This window comes from Martes martes (genome assembly GCF_963455335.1).
Source record: "Martes martes genome assembly, chromosome: 4".
In the NCBI taxonomy this organism is placed as follows: domain Eukaryota; kingdom Metazoa; phylum Chordata; class Mammalia; order Carnivora; family Mustelidae; genus Martes; species Martes martes.
The window spans coordinates 114,178,249-114,198,606 of NC_137891.1; the positions used below are offsets into that span (position 1 = coordinate 114,178,249).

A 20,358-nucleotide genomic window follows, 5' to 3' on the forward strand; every position below is an offset into this window, starting at 1 on the left:
CTTTAAATATATATTTGAACATTTTAATTTAACTGGTCTAATTATTTTAACATTCTTCCAAAAGAACTTTTGTAATTGCTATTCTAATTTGGGTTACATGAATCACTACTCAGTTTTAACTTTTGAAGTGTTTTCCAAACAGGACTTTGCTCAATGATGTAAGCCTCAGTTGTTATCATTCTATAGCAAATGCTATCTGTGTATGGTTTGGAGGTAGTCTGTAAGAAGTTATAAACATACATTATTTATAGAAATAAGTAATTTTTATATAAGGATCATTCTATAATAAGGGTCATATAAAAAACTTCCACTTACTCAACAAGTATCTAATCACCCTCTTTGTGCAAAATACTACGTGTGAGTTAATTATGAGTAATAGAAAAATGCTTGATCTTTGTCTTTAAGGAATTTCAAACAAGCCAAAAGTAGAATACTTTAAAAACTGCTTTAATATGGAGATCTGTTCCAAGTATAAGAGTAAAAATCACCTAACTCTGCCTAGGGCACACTTCACAGGGGAGGACAAGCATGGAAAGAAAGTGGACAACTTGTGAAGATCATTCTATAAAATAGTATGTTGCACTTTGACAGTTCTTGACTACAACCTGATTAATAATTATATTTTAGAATTTGAAGGAAGATTTAAGAAACCAGTAGGGCCACTGCAGTGTATATATGCCAAATGTTCTTTTGGCCTAACGTTAGTCATTCTTGGAGTGGCTACTGGAAGTGAATTGAGAAGAAAGGCTGAGTTCATGCTTCAAAGAGCTGCACTGCATGCTGAAAGAGCAACTTCTCTGAGGGGAAAAGAAGCAGAATATTTGTTAATTCTGCTCAAGAGGGTGTGCATTTTGAAGTCAGAAACCCTAAAATCTATGAGTGCTATATTTGCATCATTTTCCTAGGTGACTCACCTTAGCCATAGTGCACATAAGATTAATAGCATTTACTGTGTTGTGTACTGGAAGTATCCGTAAGTTACTACCCAGGAATCTGAAAAATAATTCATAAATTAAATAGATCATATAACTTACACAGACATCTGTTAAGCAGAAACCTTACTGTCTGTCATGCCCTGCCCTATTCCACAGAGGATATGATATGGCTTTATACCCAGAATTTAAGAGACTAAAAAGTGTTCACTTTTGTTTTGGTGTTGTAGGAAAATCTCAGAAATCATCATGAACTCAAAACTGTCACCCTGATTCCTGGAATAGCCATTAAACCTGAGTTTATTAAATATGACAAGTTAACATTATAGTGTTTATCTTTTAGCAAAACAACTCACCTACTTGAAAAGGATTAAGAACTAAAGTAAATACATGTGATTTAAGAAAAGTCTATAGTACTATTCTTCCGTACCTCTGCTGAATCCTGAACATCAGTTTCCATTCCTCAGGCCCATGGAGGGCAGCAGACAGAACCAAAAAACTCTTTTGGTGAATATTAATAAATTTCTCAATTTTGGCTAGAAATATTTCTTCAGCTGATATAAAGCATTCTTTAGCATCCATCAATAAAAATGCAAGTCCTAGGGAAGGTGAGCATAATATAAAACATCACTTTGTTGTAATAAGCAAATTTTTTTTGTAAACTCTGTAGAATCAACAAAAGTGGCTATAATACAGCTCTAAATGTCCAGGACCCAAACCTGTAAGGAACAGAATTTGTTATAACAACATTCTTATACTATAAAATGTTTTAGGTAATTCTTTGAAATGCTTTTTATAAAAGTATGACATTCTAGAGGAAACAACTTTGGTCAGTAACAATTTTTAAATTAAGGCACTTAACACAATGAAAGTAATGCCTAATTTTAGTTAAAAGTTTTTTTTTTGTATGTTATAATGACTTTTTTAAAAACTGGAAATCAGAATCTTAAGTCTTCAACTATTTCTTAGAGAAACCTTTGTAGAGAACATTATTATTAAATTAAAACACTGTAAGGAGATAATCTAGGATTTTTTTTTTAAGATTTTATTTATCTGTCAGAGAGAGTATAAGCAGGTGGAAAGGCAGGGAGCAGCAGACTCCCTGCTGAGCCAAGGAGCCCAATGGGAGACTCAATCCCAGGACCCTGGGATCCTGACCTGAGCCGAAAGCAGACACTTAACCAAGCTTAACCAACTAAGCCACCCAGGCATCCCATAATCTGGGATTTCTGAAATAGTATCAGGCCTGTAAGAATAGTCCTGAAGGAAAATTTGATCTAATTATAGCTCTTTAAAAGAGAAGACACTCTGAGTAAAGTGACTGTATTATTATATGCTAACTGAATGAACCTGGCAGTTTATATAAACCTTCCTGAACCTAAGTTCTCCAATCTATAAGAATGTAATAATAATTATTTCATAGGTTTATTGAGAGGATTAAATAAGATACTATATATAAGTGGACAAGGGACACAGGAGTTATTCAAAAACATTTCACTTCTCCCTAGAGGGCTATCTATTCAACGAGGAAGGATGAGTTTGAAGTTGGATCACTTTAAGCCTAGTGTTTTATTTCTAGAAGGTTTTGAAATCTGCCTGTCTTCCAAAGCCTCTGCTAAAGTTACCATTCTATCTGCAACCCTCCTGGTAAAATACTTCACTTCTACTTCTTTTATCACTTTAGTCATTTCCCTACCACAAACCTGTGCTCTGTGCTGCTCCCTTCCCATCACCCTAGCCTTCTCATATCCTAATCTAATTCCTTCCTGTATTTTACCCATGGCCCTGTATTTTACGATTTTATGATTTGAGGAATTTCTATTTGTCTCTATTTGGTTCTTTTTTTAAGTTAGTATTTGTTTCTATTATATTCAGCAAACTCTTATACAAAATCCTGAAAAAACATTCTCCTATATTATTTTTATATATAGCTTTTGGCCAATGTTGTGATGTTGGCCTCCTTGTTAATGGTAACACTTTAAGTACTGACTTGGAGAGATGGCTTTGTTCTACTTGCATCTTAGTTCCAAAGTATGTTGTTTTTACTGTCCTCTGCCAGATTCCACTGGTTCAGCTTTAGTTTTCCATTTGTTTAAAGAGGGAACGGAAGGGGGAGAGCAAGAGAGAGAGTCTTAAGCAGGCTCCATGCCTAGCACAGAGCCCAAGGCAGTGCTTGATCTCACAACCCCGAGATCATGACCTGAAGTAAAAGCAAGAGTTGGATGCTTAACTGACTGAGCTACCCAGGTGCCCCCAATTATAATCTAAACAGGAATGTATGTTGTGGTTGGCCACATGCACTACTTTTGCAGTAGTAATGGAGTTTTATACATTTACTTCTCCCAAAAGATAATACCTTAAGCTTATTACCTTGTTATTGAACTACAACTATTAGAATTTATACTCACATATTTTATAAGAGGCTTAAATCAAGACAGTTAAGAAATACACCGTACCAGAAAGAGAAAAGATAATTGATCCATTTTCCACTGAATCTGAGTACCGAATCTTGTGGCTTTGATTTTCTAGGGCAGTTGCAACCTCGTAACCCTAAAATAAATTGTTTTTAGAAACACAAACTTAAGACATGCTTAGAATGAATGATTTTATATTAAAGCTAATGAAAAAATTAAATTTAATAGCTTCTTTTATAACCACTTAAATATTTGTTCATCAAAGGAGACAATAAATTTGCTCTCTGGTGAAAAAAACACTTGAAGCAAAAATAATTTGGTTCTACTGAAACACTGTGTCTGGAAATGAACTGTGCGAATCCAAGGACAATATTAAAGAACTATAAGAGTAAATGCAAACTTCGTTAAAAAACAACTTAGAGACAGATTCTGACATGCATTAATGTAAATTGGAAGGTGGGTGGTGGTGAGTTTCTTAGATGGTTCACAATACCATTAAGTGCCAGACGTATAGAATAACACAAGGAGGCAACCAATTCATTTCTGTACATTACAGTTACTTTTATACTTTTTTTTAAATTTTAAGATTTTATTAGATTTTATTTGTCAGAGAGCACAAGCAGGGGGTGTGGATAACAGAGGGAGAAGCAAACTCTCCACTGAGCAAGGAGCCCGAAGCAGGATGGGATCATGACCTGAGCCGAAGGCAGACACTTAACTGAGCAACCCAGGTGTCCCTAATTTCATACTTTTAAAAATATGTATTTATTTATTTTAGAGACAGAACACATAGGGTGGGGAGGGAGGTGGCCAGAGGGAGAGGGAGAGAATCTCGAACAGACTCCCTGCTTAGCACAGAATCTGACATGGGCTCGATCTCACAACCCTGAGATCATGACCCGAGCTGAAATCAAGAGGCGCCTAACTGACTGAGCCACCCTAAGCCTTAGACAAGACAGAAAACATGTATAAACACAGCAACAAGGCTTATATTTTAAATGCCATTTTAAAAATCTCATTTCCGGGTGCCTGGGTGGCTCAGTTGGTTAAGTGACTGCCTTCGGCTCAAGTCATAATCCTGGGGTCCTGGGCTTGAGTTCCGCATTGGGCTCCCTGTTCAGCGGGGAGCCTGCTTCTCCCTCTCCCTCTGCCCCTCCCCCTGCTTGTACTCACCATCTTGCTCTCTGTCAAATAAACAAAATCTTTAAAAAAATCATCTCATTTCCTATTCTGTTCCATCTGAAGTAATTACTCAGATCATTTTTTCCAAGCCACTAAGATATAAGTGGTTAATAGTGTTTCCTGATTGGTTATAACTCAAGCTGGCTGTTCTCCAAGTAGACAAAAATCCCTTAGGTACATTAATTGTATATTCTGCTTTAGAACATGTATATTACAGGCTGGAATTTTAAGTATACAGGCTGGAATTATGTATGAAATATATGCTTCCTTTCTATCCTAAGGAGAGTATTTTGTGCCAAACAGATCCTGACCTAGAGTACAACTGTGGATCTTCCCATGAGTTTTCTTCTGCTGTTTTAAAATTACACATTGATTCCAGCAATGGCAGACTATGTAATTTAGGCCAAACCTCCTGCTGAGGCAACTAGAAAAGCTGGACAATTTTTTAAATCTGCTTGAATGCATCAGAGAGCTATCAGTATAGTGAAAAGTCCTAAGGTCAAAATCTACGCAGAAATTCAGAGATATGAGACCAGCATTTAGGCCACCTTTTCCCTAAGGATATCTGCCAATTCAGAAGGAGATGAGAGGCTGAACACGGCTTCTGACAAAAGTAGAACAGCTTTCACAGGGACTACAGCCTAGCTTCAAAGCATTTCAACCCCTGAAATTGTCTTTAGGTAATACTGTATAACTAGTGCTCCCAAGCACCTTGCAGAAGCACTCCCTAGAGTAACCTTTCTCAATCAGGTTTCCTCATATGAACTACAAAGAAAATTATTTGACTGTTTTCTCAATTCTCACATAACTAGTACCATTCTAGTTATAGTTAATTTATTTCATACAATAGCTGCTTTAGGGCTCGGATTGCCAGATTTAGCAAATAAAAATGAATCTGAGTTTCAGATAAACAACATTTTTTTTTAGTATAAGTATTTCCCATACAATATTTGAGAGGTACTTCCTCTAATTTCATTGCTTACCTAAAACCCAAATGTTGTAACTAAATGTCCTGTATTTTATGGGGCAACCCTTAGGGCTTTGGGGATTTAATTCTCTTGTAAAATTAAGACTTCTTAGAGGAATAGAACACTATTCTAGGCCCCAAATTATTTCTACAATTTTTCAAATACAAATTCTAACACACAACCAAAAATAATCAGACATACCAAGAGACAAAATTACTTGAAAGAGAACTATGAGAAACAATAGGCAATAGAAACAGACTCACAGGGGATGTTACATATAGTGAAGTTACATTAGATACATGCCTTAAAATAGTGATGTTTACTATGTTCAAGGAGATGAAAGACAAGATTGAGAATTTTGGCAAAAATCCCCACAAAGTATAAAAGGATATAACAGATGTCAGAGAGTCAGGAAAGCTTCATAAAATATGAGTGAAACTTTAAAGTGGAAAGGAGTTTATTAAGCAGACAAGTGAAGGAAGAGGCAAATGTGAGAAGACCATGGACAGAAAGAGTAAAGGCAGAGGCATTCAGACCCAAAAGTATGATTCTTATAAGTGTGTAAGGTGTGCACAAGTCAGTTAATTTGGAGATGGTATTAGGAATAACTGCTGGCATATCCTAAGGACCCATGTATGCCATATTAATGAATTTCAATCATATTATATCAGTAGGTACACCTGTGTTGAGTATATAGTAATGTAAAGGCTTGTCAAATCATTATGCTGTACAACTGGAAACTAATGTAATATTGTATGTCAACTATAATTCAATTAAAAAAATAATAAATTTTGGGGGGCGCCTGGGTGGCTCAGTGGGTTAAAGCCTCTGCCTTCGGCTCAGGTCATGGTCTCAGGGTCCTGGGATCGAGCCCCGCATCAGGCTTTCTGCTCAGGGGAGCCTGCTTCCCTTGCTCTTTCTCTGCCTGCCTCTCTGCCTACTTGTGGTCTCTGTCTGTCAAATAAATAAATAAATCTTTAAAAAAATAGTAATAAATTTTTTAAAAATCATACTCTGGAGTGCCAACTAAAAGAATTATGATAAAAATAATAAAAGAAAATAATAAAGATAAAAATAAAAATACTGAATTAAGAAAAAAAACAGCCAAGAAGCACCTGGGTGGCTCAGTCGTTAAGCATCTGCTTTCAGCTCAAGTCATGATACCAGGGTCCCCGGATCAAGCCCCACATTGGTCTCCCTGCTTGGCAGGAAGCCTGCTTCTCCCTCTCCCACTCCCTCTGCTTGTGTTTCCTCTCGCTGTCTCTCTCTATAAAATAAATAAAACCCTAACAAAAAAACCCAGTCAAATTCAAGAGTTAATTTTTCAAAATAACCAGGAGCTAAGACCAGATTTTCCAAAGCATGTTTCATGGAATATTAGTCCCATGAAATATTAAAAGATATTCCTGTATTCAAATAATATTGGGAAACACTGAATATTATTTTGTCTTCTTTTGAGGATTTACCATGCATTTAGGCATATGAAAGGCTCTTAAGAGTAGTACAGTAAAAAAAAACAACAAAAAAAACTTGTAAAAATTTGTTCATACAAGCATTCCAAATATAATTCGATACTTCCTTCTACAGATTTAACACCTATTAATATTGTGTAAAACTAGTCTCTGTCTATCAAAGCTACTCACAAGAAAGGAAATATAAGCAAAAACAGAAATGGGAAAGGGTACTCAATCTGATAGAAAATTTCAAAGAATGTCAGTATGAAAATTTTAATCACAAAGCAAGATGGTCAGTAACAAACGAATTATGAAGTAGTTGTTCTTGGCAAATCAGCATGGATTGCTGGCTCCATCTCTCAGTATCAGTCTCAAAAAGCTTTAGAATTAAGAGAAAAACAGGAATTCCAGAAACCTAACAAAAAGAAGCAAGAAAAAAAACCAATGAAACTTAAGGCTGTCTTAAACTGGTTTGTATTATGGAGCTAGATGGCGAAAGCCAATAGGGCAAAGTGCAGCTTGAGGTAGCAGTGGGAGGATAGAATGGATAAAAAAATCTTTTTTTTAGTCTTCTTCTTGCCTCTCTCATATTTACTGTGGAATAATCATTTCTTTCCCCTTCCCTCTAGGCATGAACTAGTGTCCATAGATAAATACTAGGGCAATGGAGAAATCCTATTGGCTGAGGAGCTAAAAATGGCTGTGGACTGACCAACTGCCTTCAGGCATTCAACTTCCTATCCCTTCCCCATCCCAACTGTATGGAGACAGCCTCCCCCTAATGCCACTAAGGTACACAGAACAGTTTCTGTGGTTTATTTCTTCAAAACATTAATGTGCGTTTTACTGTTTCTCGAATCCTTTAATATCTCTATTAGAACAGGCTTAAAGAGAAAAAAAGAACTATAAAAAATTTCCAGCCTTCAAATATTTAGAGAAGTAGGATGTTGAAAATGGATGCAGTAAAGTTTAGAATTTATCTTTAAAATACATTTAGTTTATGTACTTGTGGATCCACAGAACTTTGGAAATCAAGCTAAGGATATTTTAAAAATATTGTACTATTGCTTTTAAGTTTTAAACTAAAGATCAATGGCCAAATGCCTCTTTACCTTAAGAGATGAGCTAATAATAATAGTCGTTGTCCATTTTATTTTTTCTTTTTTGCCATTTTCAGCCATCTGTCTGTCTCTGGATCAACCCAGCTTCTAATCGTGCCACAATCTGAAAAAAGAAGGAGCAAACAGGACAATGTAGAAACGTTTTTTGAATGAAAATTAAAAACAGAAATGAAACTAGGTTAATGGAGACATGCTAAAAAATATTTGAAAGTTAAAATTTGACACTGAAAAATATGTCTTGGTATACATTAAGCTTTTTCAATACCATGCTTCATGTTGCATGCAATACCATGCTTCCTACTGTTAAAAAAGAGAAAGAACACCCAAAATATAGTCACTTGTGCTAACCCCACATCAGTAAACCAAAATGTAATACCTAACCTAACTACGGTTTCAACCCCCTTGAATGTATTTAACCTTTAACAAGTTAACACCAAATTACCTGGTTAGCACTAGAGAAATAAATAATCCACCCAATAAACCCCTACCCTTCCCCTCAGGAAGGCGACCTTGCCTGAAACAAGGCATTCTTTGCAAATAATTTCTTTTTCCCATCTGTCTTTAAAAACCTCCCTTTTCTACAGCTTGGTGGAGCTCCTTTCCCTTGCTAATTGGGATGTTGCCCAATTCATGATTCATTGAATGAAGCCAATCTGATTTTTAAATTTACTCAGTTGAATTTTTGTTATTTAACTCTATTAACAATTACTAAAAGCAATGGCTCCCATTTCAGGGCACTAACTTCACAGAAGAAGACTTGTGTCAAGAACTGTCAAAGGTCTGTGGTTTTATTGTATTTGCAAGCTAAAAAGAAGTTAGCCTGCCACAGTTTCATGGATATAACAAAAAACATAAGACTCTTGGATCAAAGGACAAAGAATGGTTTTTTACTTGCTTTTTTACTCACAGCAAGAGAAGTAATCTCATTCTCTGTATTTTTTAAAGATTTATTTTATTTTACAGTGAGAGAGAGAACATGGAGAGATGGGGAGAAGGAGAGAGAGACTCTCAAGTGTACTCCCGACTGAGTACAGGCCCAACACGAGCGTCAGTCTCACAACCCTGAGATCATGACCCGAGCCAAAATCAAGAGTCAAATGCTTAACTGACTGAGCCACCCAGGCACCCCAGTATCCTCATTCTCTTGTAGCAATCCCCCAAGTCCAATTCCCACACAGTTATGGGGGAAAGGCCAGGTAATATCAGCAGAAACAGTGAGTTGTATCATAGGAGGGGAACCCTGAGCTTAGGAATCCCTAATTTTTATAATGGGCTGCAATCAAACCTGCCCTGTGCTCTAGAGCAAAACACTATCTCTAACCTACAAAACTATTCATTATACAAACATCCTTGAAAAGATAGTTGAGAGGTGGGGCCAATATATGTGTATTTCTGTTGGTGCTGTTAATGCCTGTCTGGGGACCATACTTTAAGAAATGTTATACTAAAGGAAGGAAGAGTATTCTGGGCAAGAACAACACAAAGTGATAGAGCAAGATGGCAGAGGAGTAGAAGACCTAAATTTCTTCTAATCCCAGGAATTCAGCTAGATAGTTATCAAACCATTCTGAACAACTACAAACTCAACAGGAGATTGAAGAAAAGAATAGCAGCAATTCTATGCCTAGAAAAGTGACCACTTTCTGGAAGGTTGGACGTGCAGAGAAGTGAATCCAAGGTGATATATGGGAAGACAGACCTCGGGGGCGGGGAGGGAACCTCCATCAGCCGGCTCCTGGCAAGTGATCAAGCAGTAGAGCACAAAATCAGAACTTTTAGAAGTCCACTCCACTGAGGGACATTGCTCCAGAGGCTAAGTGGGGGATGGAGCCCTTGCGGCGACAGTGTGTCCCAGGACCTTCAGGATCACAGAAAGACTGAGGATGCCTGAGTGTGGCAGAGCTCCCAGGTATCAGAACGGGGAAGCCAGCTGCAAACATGGAGCCAAGTAGTGGGCTCTCAGCTCGGGGCTGCCATAAACCATGATCCCTGGCACAGTCGGGCCACTGCTCTTCGAGCAAGGACCCCAAAAGTGGCAGATCTGGGGAGACCCCCACCACTTCCTCCACCAGGAAGAGTGGCGCGGGAGTGCACTGCAGGAATTGGCTGGGTTTGGAGACTCCAAACGGTGCCATATGCCAGAGATAGGAATGCTCAGTCACAGGCTGGGTGAGCACAGAGTGTGGCCAGAGACCAGGGAGACAGGAGTGATTGCTTTTCTCTGAAGGAGCACTAAGAAATGGGACCCCGAGCTCTCAGCTCCTCCAGGCCAGAGACTGGGAGGCCACCACTTTCATTCTCATCCTCCAAAGCTGAATGGAAAGTATTCAGGGAACAAAAGCTACTGAGACCAAAACCGAGCAGATTACTTATCCTGGCCCCTGGAAAGGGCAGTGAAATTCCGTCTTGGAATCACACCAACAGGCCCCTCCCCCAGAGTATCAGCAAGAACATCCAGCCAAGAACAAGGTTACCAATCAATGAGAACTGCAAAATTCCAGTGCTAGGGGAATACAGCACATAGAATTCATGGCTTTTTTTCCCATGATTCTTTAGTCTTTAAAACTTAAAAATTTTTAATTTTCTTTTTTCTTATTTTTCCATTTTCCTATTTTAACCAACATCATATCAATACATTTTTTTAAATGTTTTAATTTTCATTTTCCAATCATATTCTACCCCTTCATTGTATTTAACCTTGTTTTTTCTATATATGTGTTTTTGGTTTTGTTTTTTTTTTAATTTTGGGATACAGTTTCTTCTAACAGACCAAAATATACCCTAAATCTAGTGTATGGCTTTGTTCTAGTCTCCTGCCTGATCACATTCTCTCCCCCCCCCTTTTTTTTAAATTTTTTTCTTTCTTTTTTCAACCAACTTCTCAACAATTCCTCTTTTAAAATCTTTTTTAATTTCCATCTTTACAGTCATATTCATCCCTTCATCGTATTTACCCTTATTTTTGTATATATATAAGTCTTTCTTTCTTTAAAATTTTGGGAGGCAGTTTCTTCTAAAAGGTCAAAATACACCCAAAATCTAGTGTGTGGTTCTGTTCTATTCACCAGCCTGTTCATATTCTTTTCTTCTTTACTTTTCTTTCTTCTCCTCCAAGTTGTGAGTCTCTTCTGATTTGTTTAGTGTATATTTTTCTGGAGTCATTGTTACCCTTTTAGCATTTTGTTCTCTCATTCATCTATTCTTCTCTGGACAAAATGACAAAACGGAAAAATTCACCGCAAAAAAAAAAAAAAAACCAAAAACAAGAGGCAGTACCAACTGCCAGGGAACTAATCAATATGGACATCAGTAATATGTCAGATCTAGACTTCAGAATGACAATAATAAAGATATTAACTAAGCTTGAAAAAAACACAGTGATACTAGAGAACCCCTTTCTGGAGAAATAAAAGAACTAAAATCTAACAAAGTTGGGATCAAAAAGGCTATTAATGAAGTTCAATAAAAAATGGAGGCTCTTACTGCAGAATAAATGAGGCAGAAGAGAGAATTAGTGATATAGAAGACAAGATGATAGAGAATAAAGAAGCTGAGATAAAGAGAGATAAACAACTACCATGAGGGAAGAATTCGAGAGATCAGTGATACCATAAGACGAAACAGTATTAGAATAACTGGGATCCCAGAAGAAGAACAAGAGAGGAGCAGAAGGAATATTGGAGCAAATTATAGTGGAGAACTTCCCTAATTTGGGGAAGGAAACAGGGATCAAAATCCAGAAGGCACAGAAAATCCCCCTCAAAAATTAATAAAAATAGGTTAACACCCCATCATCTAATAGTAAAACTTACAAGTCTCAGAGACAAAAAAGAAAATCCTGAAAGCAGCTCAGGAAAAAGAGATCTGTAACCTACAATGATAGGAATATTAGACTGGCAGCAGGCCTCTCCACAGAGACCTGGCAGGCCAGAAAGGACTGGCATGATATATTCAGAGCAATAAATGAGAAAAATATGCAGTCAAGAATACTATACCCAGCTAGGCTGTCACTGAAAGTAGAAGGCGAGATGGGGCACCTGGGTGTCTCAGTCATTAAATGTCTGCCTTCAGCTCAGGTCATGATCCCAGGGTCCTGGGATCGAGCCCCACATCGGGCTTCCTGGTCAGTGGGAAGCCTGCTTCTCCCTCTCTCACTCCCCCTCTTGTGTTCCCTCTCTGTCTGTCAAATAAATAAATAAAATCTTTAAAAAAAAATAGGAGAGACAAAAAGCTTCCAGGACAAACAAAAACTGAAAGAATTTATAAATACCAAACCAGCCCTACAGGAAATATTGAAAGGGGTCCTCTAAGCAAAGAGAGAGCCTAAAAGTAACAAGACCAGAAAGGAACAGAGACAACATACGGTAACAGTCACCTTACAGGCAATACAATGGCACTAAATTCATCTTTCAATAGTTACCCTGAATGTAAATGGGCTAAATGCCCCAATCAAAAGACACAGGTATCAGAATGGATAAAAAAATAAGACCCACTGATATGCTGTCTGCAAGAGACTCATTTTAGACCCAAAGACACCTCCAGATTTAAAGTGAGGGGGTGGAAAACCATTTATGATGCTAATGGACATCAAAAGAAAGCTGGGGTGGCAATCCTTTTATCAGACAAATTGGATTTTAAACTGAAGACTATAGGGCGCCTGGGTGGCTCAGTGGGTTAAGCCTCTGCCTTTGGCTCAGGTCATGATCCCAGGGTCCTGGGATTGAGTCCCGCATCGGGCTCTCTGCTTGGCAGGGAGCCTGCTTCCTCCTCTCTCTCTGCCTGTCTCTCTGACTACTTGTGATCTCTGTCAAATAAATAAATAAAATCTTTAAAAAAAATAAAATAAACTGAAGGCTATAATAAGAGATGAGGAAAGTCACTATATCATACTCAAAGGGTCTGTCCAACAAGAAGATCTAACAATTTTAAATATCTATGCCACTAACATGGGAGCAGCCAATTATATAAGCCAAATAATAAAATCAAATAAACATAGCAACAATAGTACAGTAATAGTAGGGGACTTTAACACCCCTGTCACTGAAATGGACAGATCATCTAAGCAAAAGATCAACAAGAATATAAAGGTTTTAAATGACACACTGGACCAGATCGACATCACAGATATATTCAGAACATTCCATCCCAAAGCAACAGAATACACATTCTTCTCTAGTGCAAATGGAACATTCTAAAGAATAGATCATATCCTGGGTCACAAATCAGGTCTCAACTGGTACCAAAAGACTGGGATCATTCCCTGCATATTTTCAGACCACAATGCTCTGAAACTTGAACTCAATCACAAGAGGAAAGTTGGAAAGAACTCAAATACATGGAAGCTAAAGATCATCCTACTAAAGAATGAATGGGTCAACCAAAAAATTAAAGAAAAATGTAAAAAATTCATGGAAGCATATGAAAATGAAAACACAACTGTTCAAAATCTTTGGGATGCAGCAAAGGCAGTCCTAAGAGGAAAGTATACAGCACTACGAGCCTTTTTCAAGAAACAAGAAAGGTCTCAAATACACAACCTAACCCTACACCTAAAGGAGCTGGAGAAATAACAGGAAAGAAAGCCTAAACCCAGCAGGAGAAGATAAATAATAGAGATAAGAGCAGAAATCAATGAAATAGAAACCAAAAGAACAGTAAAGCAGGCCAACAAAACTAGAAGGTGGTTCTTTGAAAAAATTAGTAAGACAGATAAACTCCTGTCCAGACTTATCAAGAAGAAAAGAGAATGAATGAAAGAGGAGAGATCAAAACCAACACTGAAGAAATAACCAATTGTAAGAACATATTATGAGCAGCTTCTGCACCAGCAAATTAGACAATCTGGAAGAAATGGATGCATTCCTAGAATCTATAAAGTACCAAAACTAAACCAGGAAGAAATAGAAAACCTGAACAGACTCATAACCAGTAAGGAAATTGAAACGGTAATCAAAAATCTCCCAATAAGACCCCAGTGCCAGACATCTTCCCAAGGGAATTCTACCAAACAGTTAAAAAATAATTAATACCTATTCTCCTGAAACTGTTCCAAAAAATACAAATGGAAGGAAAACTTCCAAACTCATTTTATGAGGTCAGCATTACCTTGATCCCAAAACCAGACAAAGATCCCATCAAAAAGGAGAATTACAGACCAATATCCTTGATGAACACAGATGCAAAAATTCTCACCAAAATACTAGCCAATAGGGTGCCTGGGTGGCTTAGTGGGTTAAAGCCTCTGCCTTCGGCTCAGGTCATGATCTCAGGGTCCTAGGATGGAGCCCCGCATCAGGCTCTCTGCTCAGCAGGGAGTCTGCTTTCCCCTCTCTCTCTGCCTGCCTCTCTGCCTACTTGTGATCTCTCTCTCTGTCAAATAAATAAATAAAATCTTAAAAAAAATAAAATAAAATACTAGCCAATAGGATCCAACAGTACATTAAAAGGATTAGTCACCACGACCAAGTGGGATTTATTCCTGGGCTGCAAGGTTGGTTCAACATCCACAAATCAATCAATGTGATACAATACATTAATAACAGAAAGAATAAGAACCATATGATTCTCTCAATAGATGCTGAAGAGGCATTTGACAAAGTACAGCATCCTTTCTTGACCAAAACTCTTCAAAGTGTAGGGATAGAAGGTATATACCTCAATATCATCAAAGCCATCTATGAAAAACCCACAGCGAGTATCAATCTCAATGGGGAAAAACTGAGAGCTTTTCCCCTAAGGTCAGGAACATGGCAGGGCTGTCCACTATCACCACTACTATTTGACATAGTACTAGAAGTCCTAGCCTCAGCAGACAACAAAAAGAAATAAAAGGCATCCAAATCAGGAAAGACGAAGTCAAACTCTCACTCTTTGCAGATGAAATGATACTTTATGTGGAAAACCCTAAAGACTACCCCAAAACTGCTAGAACTCATACAGGAATTCAGTAAAGTGTCCAGATATAAAATCAGTGCACAGAAATCAGCTGTATTTCTATATACCAACAATAAGACAGAAGAAAGAGAAATTAAGGAGTCAATCCCATTTACAATTACACCCAAAACCGTAAAATACCTAGGAATAAATCTAACCAAAGAGGCAAAGAATCTGTACTCAGAAAACTATAGAATATTCATGAAAGAAATTGAGGAAGACACCAAGAATGGAGGAACATTCCATGCTCATGGATTGGAAGGACAAATATTGTGAAGATGTCTATGCTACTTAGAGCAATCCTCATATTTAATGCAATCCCTATCAAAATACCATCAACTTTTTTCAAAGAAATGGAAAAAATAATCCTAAAATTTGTATGGAGCCAGGAAAGACCCTGAATAGACAGAGGAATGCTGAAAAATAAAAGCAAAGCTGGTGGCATCACAATTCCAGACTTCAAGTTCTATTACACAGCAGTCATCATCAAGACAGTATCATACTGGCAGAAAAAACAGACACACAGATCAATGGAACAGAATAGAGAGCCCAAATGGACTCTCAACTCTATGGCCAACTAATCTTCAACAAAGCAGGAAAAAATGTCCAAAGGAAAAAAGACTATTTTTCTATTATTTATTGCACTACTGGGTATTTACCCCAAAAATACAAATGTAGTGATCCGACAGGGCACGTGCACCTGAACGTTTATAGCAGCAGTGTCCGCAATAACCAAACGATTGTTTGTCCACTATCTGGACACTGGACAAGAGCCTAGATGTCCATCAACAGATGAATGGATAAAGATGTGGTACACACACACACACACACACACACACACACACACACACACACACTGGAATATTATGCAGTCATCAAAAAAACCTCAAAATCCTGCCATTTGCAACAACGTGGATAGAACTAGAGGGTATTATGCTAAGTGAACTAAGTCAATCAGAGAGGGACAATTATCATATGATCTCAATGATTTGAGGAATTTGAGAAACAAGACAGAGGATCATAGGGGAAGGGAGGGAAAAATGAAACAAGATGAAACTAGAGAGAAGGAGAAAATCTTAAGAGACTCTTGGTCTCAGGAAAAAAAACTGAGGGTTGCTGGAGTGGAGGGGGACAAGAGGGATGGGATGGCCAGGTGATAGACGTTGGGAAGTGCTGTGAATTGTGTGAGACTGATGAATCACAGACCTGTACCCTTGAAACAAATAATACATTATATGCTAATTTAAAAAAAGAACACAAGGTACTATACCAAATAACCAAATAATAAAAACCAAATAATAAAACCAAATAATAAAAGAAAATGATTTAGTAAGAATTTCAAAAAGATTAGTGTGCTAAAGTTTAAAGTACAGTTGTCTGAGATGGATGGGAGGAAAGGTAAAAATTATTGTAAATCTAGTAGCAGTAGGATGAGTTTCACTGTGGTCTAAATTTAGCACATTTCTGATTATTATTGACACTGACACTCTTAAGCCATATTTCTATTTCTGTGAAATGGGTATGTCTTTTGTCCATTTTTCTATTAGATTTTCCTTTTCTTTTTTTCATTCATTTGTAGGATTTCCTTATATATTCTACATATTAATTTTTGTCAGCTATTTGTATTTTCTCCCAGTTTAGACTGGCCTTTTCCCCTTCTTGACATTATTTGATACACAATTTTCAATATTGTCAAATTTATCAATGTTTCCATTTATTCTCAGTGCTTTTTAGTTCTTAAGAAATCCACTCTACCCAAACGTCACAGATATTCTCATTGTCTTCTAAATTTTTAGTCTGATCTTTCACATTTAAGTCTTTAATTCTTCTAGAATTTTGGATAGAGTCTGAAGTAGAGATCCAATTTCTTTTTCTAAAAATATGACTACTTAGGTGTCTCAACACTATTTAGTAGTCTTTTCTCCCCTGGTTATTTGTAATGCCACCTTAGTGAAACATTGTTTTCATATATTCATAGGTCTGCTTCTGGGTTCTCTATTATCCGTTGTTCAGTTTGATTATTCCCAATTCAATGTTGTTCTGTTTTAAATTTTATAGTTTTATAAAAAGTCTTGATTTCTGTATGGGAAGTCCCAATATCTTACTCTTCTTTTTCAGTAGTGCTATTTGTGTTCTTGGGTCTTTTTTCTTCCCTATAAATTTTACTTTATTTATTCTTAAAAGATTTTATTTATTCATTTAGAGAGAGAGAGATCACAAGTTGGAGGGAGGGTCAGAGGAGCAAGAGTATTGCAAGCAGACTCTACACTTAGTGTAGAGCCAGACATGGGGCTCGATCTCATGACCCTGGGATCATGACCTGAGCCAAAATGCTTAACCGACTGAGGCACCCAGGTGCAAACCCCCCATAAATTCTAAAATCATCATGTCAATTGCTTTACAAAAACTTTAGATGATCTTTAAAATTAGAAGTGCATTTATCTATAAAACAATTTGGAAAAAACAAAATTCTTTATGAAACTGAGTCTTTCCATTTATGAATATGTTGTGTCTCTCCATATATTTAGAACTTACACTCCAGTGTTTTCATTTAATATCTGTCATAAGTTACTTCCTTACATATTTGTAAAAAACATGTAAATGCTATATAATTTTCTGTTGTATGGATATGCCACCCTCTATTTGACCCTTATGCAGAAAAGGAAAATAATTTTCCTTTTACCTTTGAGTTCTTGGTTGAGATCCCCTATAATAAAAGACAGATTAACAAGAGAAAAACAAACCATTTTTTTTAACATGTATACATGTAACACATACACGGAAGATAACCAGAAAAAATAGGTTAATTCCTTGAGAGAGCCTAGGCCACCACCTTAAATACATCGTCAGGTAAAGACAAAAGAAAGATGTGGGAGAGGCCAGTGTTAGGAAGGTACCAGGAAAAACACAGTAAACAAGAGTAAAGTTCGTCATGCAGATTTAAGTCAGTGCCATCTTTAAGTTTCTTGTGATTTACAGTCATCCTTCTCTTCCTGATACAGAGAGGAAGATACTTAAAAATGGAGACTTTCTTCATAAGTGTAAAGGTACCTTACAAATGGGTAACTTCGACTCTGTTTTCAGAGCTTCTCCTATGTCTGTATTTCTTAAAATAATCAGCTCAAAATAATCTTTATGTCAAACAGGCATATTCTGCTACCCTTCAATTATCCCTGGTAATTTACATTGGACATTTGATCTGGTCCCAAACTTTTCCAATTATAAATAATTTGCAATAATATGGAGTTATCTTGCATAACCAAAAATATCATATTCCTCCCCAATTAAAATCCTTTAATGATTCACCATGGCCTACTCCAGGTGTACAAATTCTTTCCTTTTCAGCCTCATGTCCTACCATTCCTTAACATATTACATGTCCTCTAGCTATTCTGAAGCACCTGTAGTCCTAAACAAGATATGCTTTTTCACACCTCATTTCTTTAGATATTCTGACTAAGATTCCCCTCACTTTCTTGTCAATTCCTAGTTATTTTTAAAAATTGGCAGTTTGTGTGTTACTTCCTCCAAAAAACTTTCCGTTTTCCATAGGCAAACAGGACTTTCCTCTTCTGTGGATCTATTAGTACCCCAAGCATATCTGTTAAATTATTCATTAATATAGTTAAATTTCTTTACACAGTTGTATTCTCAATGGAGAAACTTCTCATTGGAAGCTCCCCAAGGGGAGGGACCATGTGTTATTCATCTTTATATTCCCAAAGCCTAGCACAGTGCCTGGAATTTTTGCTGAATACAAACAGTAATCCTGAAGTCAGAAGCAAAATAAAGGTTATGGCAAGCTGGGAACAAATAAGGTAAGTCCTGGAAGACTGCCATTAACACTGGAAGGTTTTTGCCATGTGTCTTTATGAGCTAGAAATATGTGGTGTAGAGACGGATCAAGCTAGCTTAAAAGGCACCATCCCTCACAATGTCATACTCTTTCTTCCTAGAAAACAAGGCAGGGTTTGCTGAGTTTACCTGGTGAGACTGAGTATTTTGGGATCAGATTCTTAGGAACAGATTGAAGCCACATGAACTCCTCTTCTGGGTCTTACCTACCCTTTCACTGTATCGCTCATGCAGCTGGTCGATGCATCAACAAGAGCTCAGCATACCTATAATGAGCTCTAGTTCTCTATCAGGTTGACCAAAGGGCTGGGGGTAAAAAAAAAAAATGTGGGGGATTTTATATATGCAGCAGCTGTGTAGATCAACTAAGCATTTTCACCATAAGACGTAAGGAAGCCAAAGTATTCTACCATGATCTGGCTGATTATTTGTTGGGTGATGGGTGTGGACAAATAAATGTATATATGTTAGGCAATAAACAATGCTTTCAAAAACTACGTTATGAATACAGATCTGCAGTTAGTGTACAAGTGGCAAAGCAATCTGTGGAGGCAGAAGAATTCTTAAGTGGTAAAAATAAACTTACATTTTATAGAGGCAGTGTTCTTGGTTAAGAGTTTTTCTTATTACCAGTTTACTATCATCTTGAATAAATGGAATGATATCTAATCAGAAGTGAATTAAATGACTTTCTGGGTCTTTGCCCTGAGCACATATGTCATAGTTCATAATAAATATACAAATAGAATTACATGCTTACAAAATATCTTGTTGGCTATCAAGAAACATTTTAAAGAGGATGTAGTGACTTGGTGGCAAAAAAGCAAGAAGCGAAAGTAGATACCTGGTACTCCATATATTTAAGGGTCTTTCCTGAAGAGCTCTAGAAATAGTTGCCAAATGCTTATTCTTGCCTAAAATAAGGCCAATTAGATGCAAAGTTGTTTTAAACCAAAAGAAGTATATGGGGTTGAGTTCCATAAGTTGCAGCAGAGTCAGGAATGAAAGAGAAAAAAACCCCTGCATATGTAGTTAAATGTATAAAAATAAATTTCCAAACACATTTAAAAGAAGAAAAATGAAAGAGAAAGATGGAATTCAAAAGCCAGGGGGATCAAATATAAAGACAAATTCTAGAAGCAGAATGAAGGTTCCCGTCAACTGAGTTTAGTTTAATGTCTGGTGAAACGTAAAGGAGTAAAAATACATTAGCAACAAGAAGAACTATGTTAGAATATTGGTGGTGTGTCTGTGGGGGAGGGGTAGAACTGCAAAAAACAAAATGGGTGCTTATGGCTTTTATGATTCAGTGAGGATGCGGAATGTATGCGGAATATATGTCAAATATAAGGCATACATTCAGACCTTTTGGTAGAAGATCCATAGTATAGTAGAAAAAATACAATGGGAGTTAGACCAGGGTTCTAGTCTTACCTCTAATACTGTAATCACTCAATGTCTTTAAGCCTATTTTCACACATATAATTATACATAATGAG

At 37.0% G+C, this 20,358-nt stretch overlaps 1 protein-coding gene across 1 annotated transcript; it reads right to left on the minus strand.

Moving 5' to 3' along the window:
• Positions 1–83: 83 nt before the first annotated feature.
• Positions 84–8,131, minus strand: LOC308342454 (protein SPO16 homolog; the record flags this gene model as incomplete). The annotated part of the gene is made up of 5 exons (XM_080802887.1): positions 84–218; positions 915–993; positions 1,363–1,531; positions 3,389–3,482; positions 8,063–8,131. 5 exons carry the CDS (start codon positions 8,129–8,131, stop codon positions 84–86), a joined length of 546 nt encoding a protein of 181 aa, XP_080659013.1.
• Between the last annotated feature and the right edge of the window lie 12,227 nt (positions 8,132–20,358).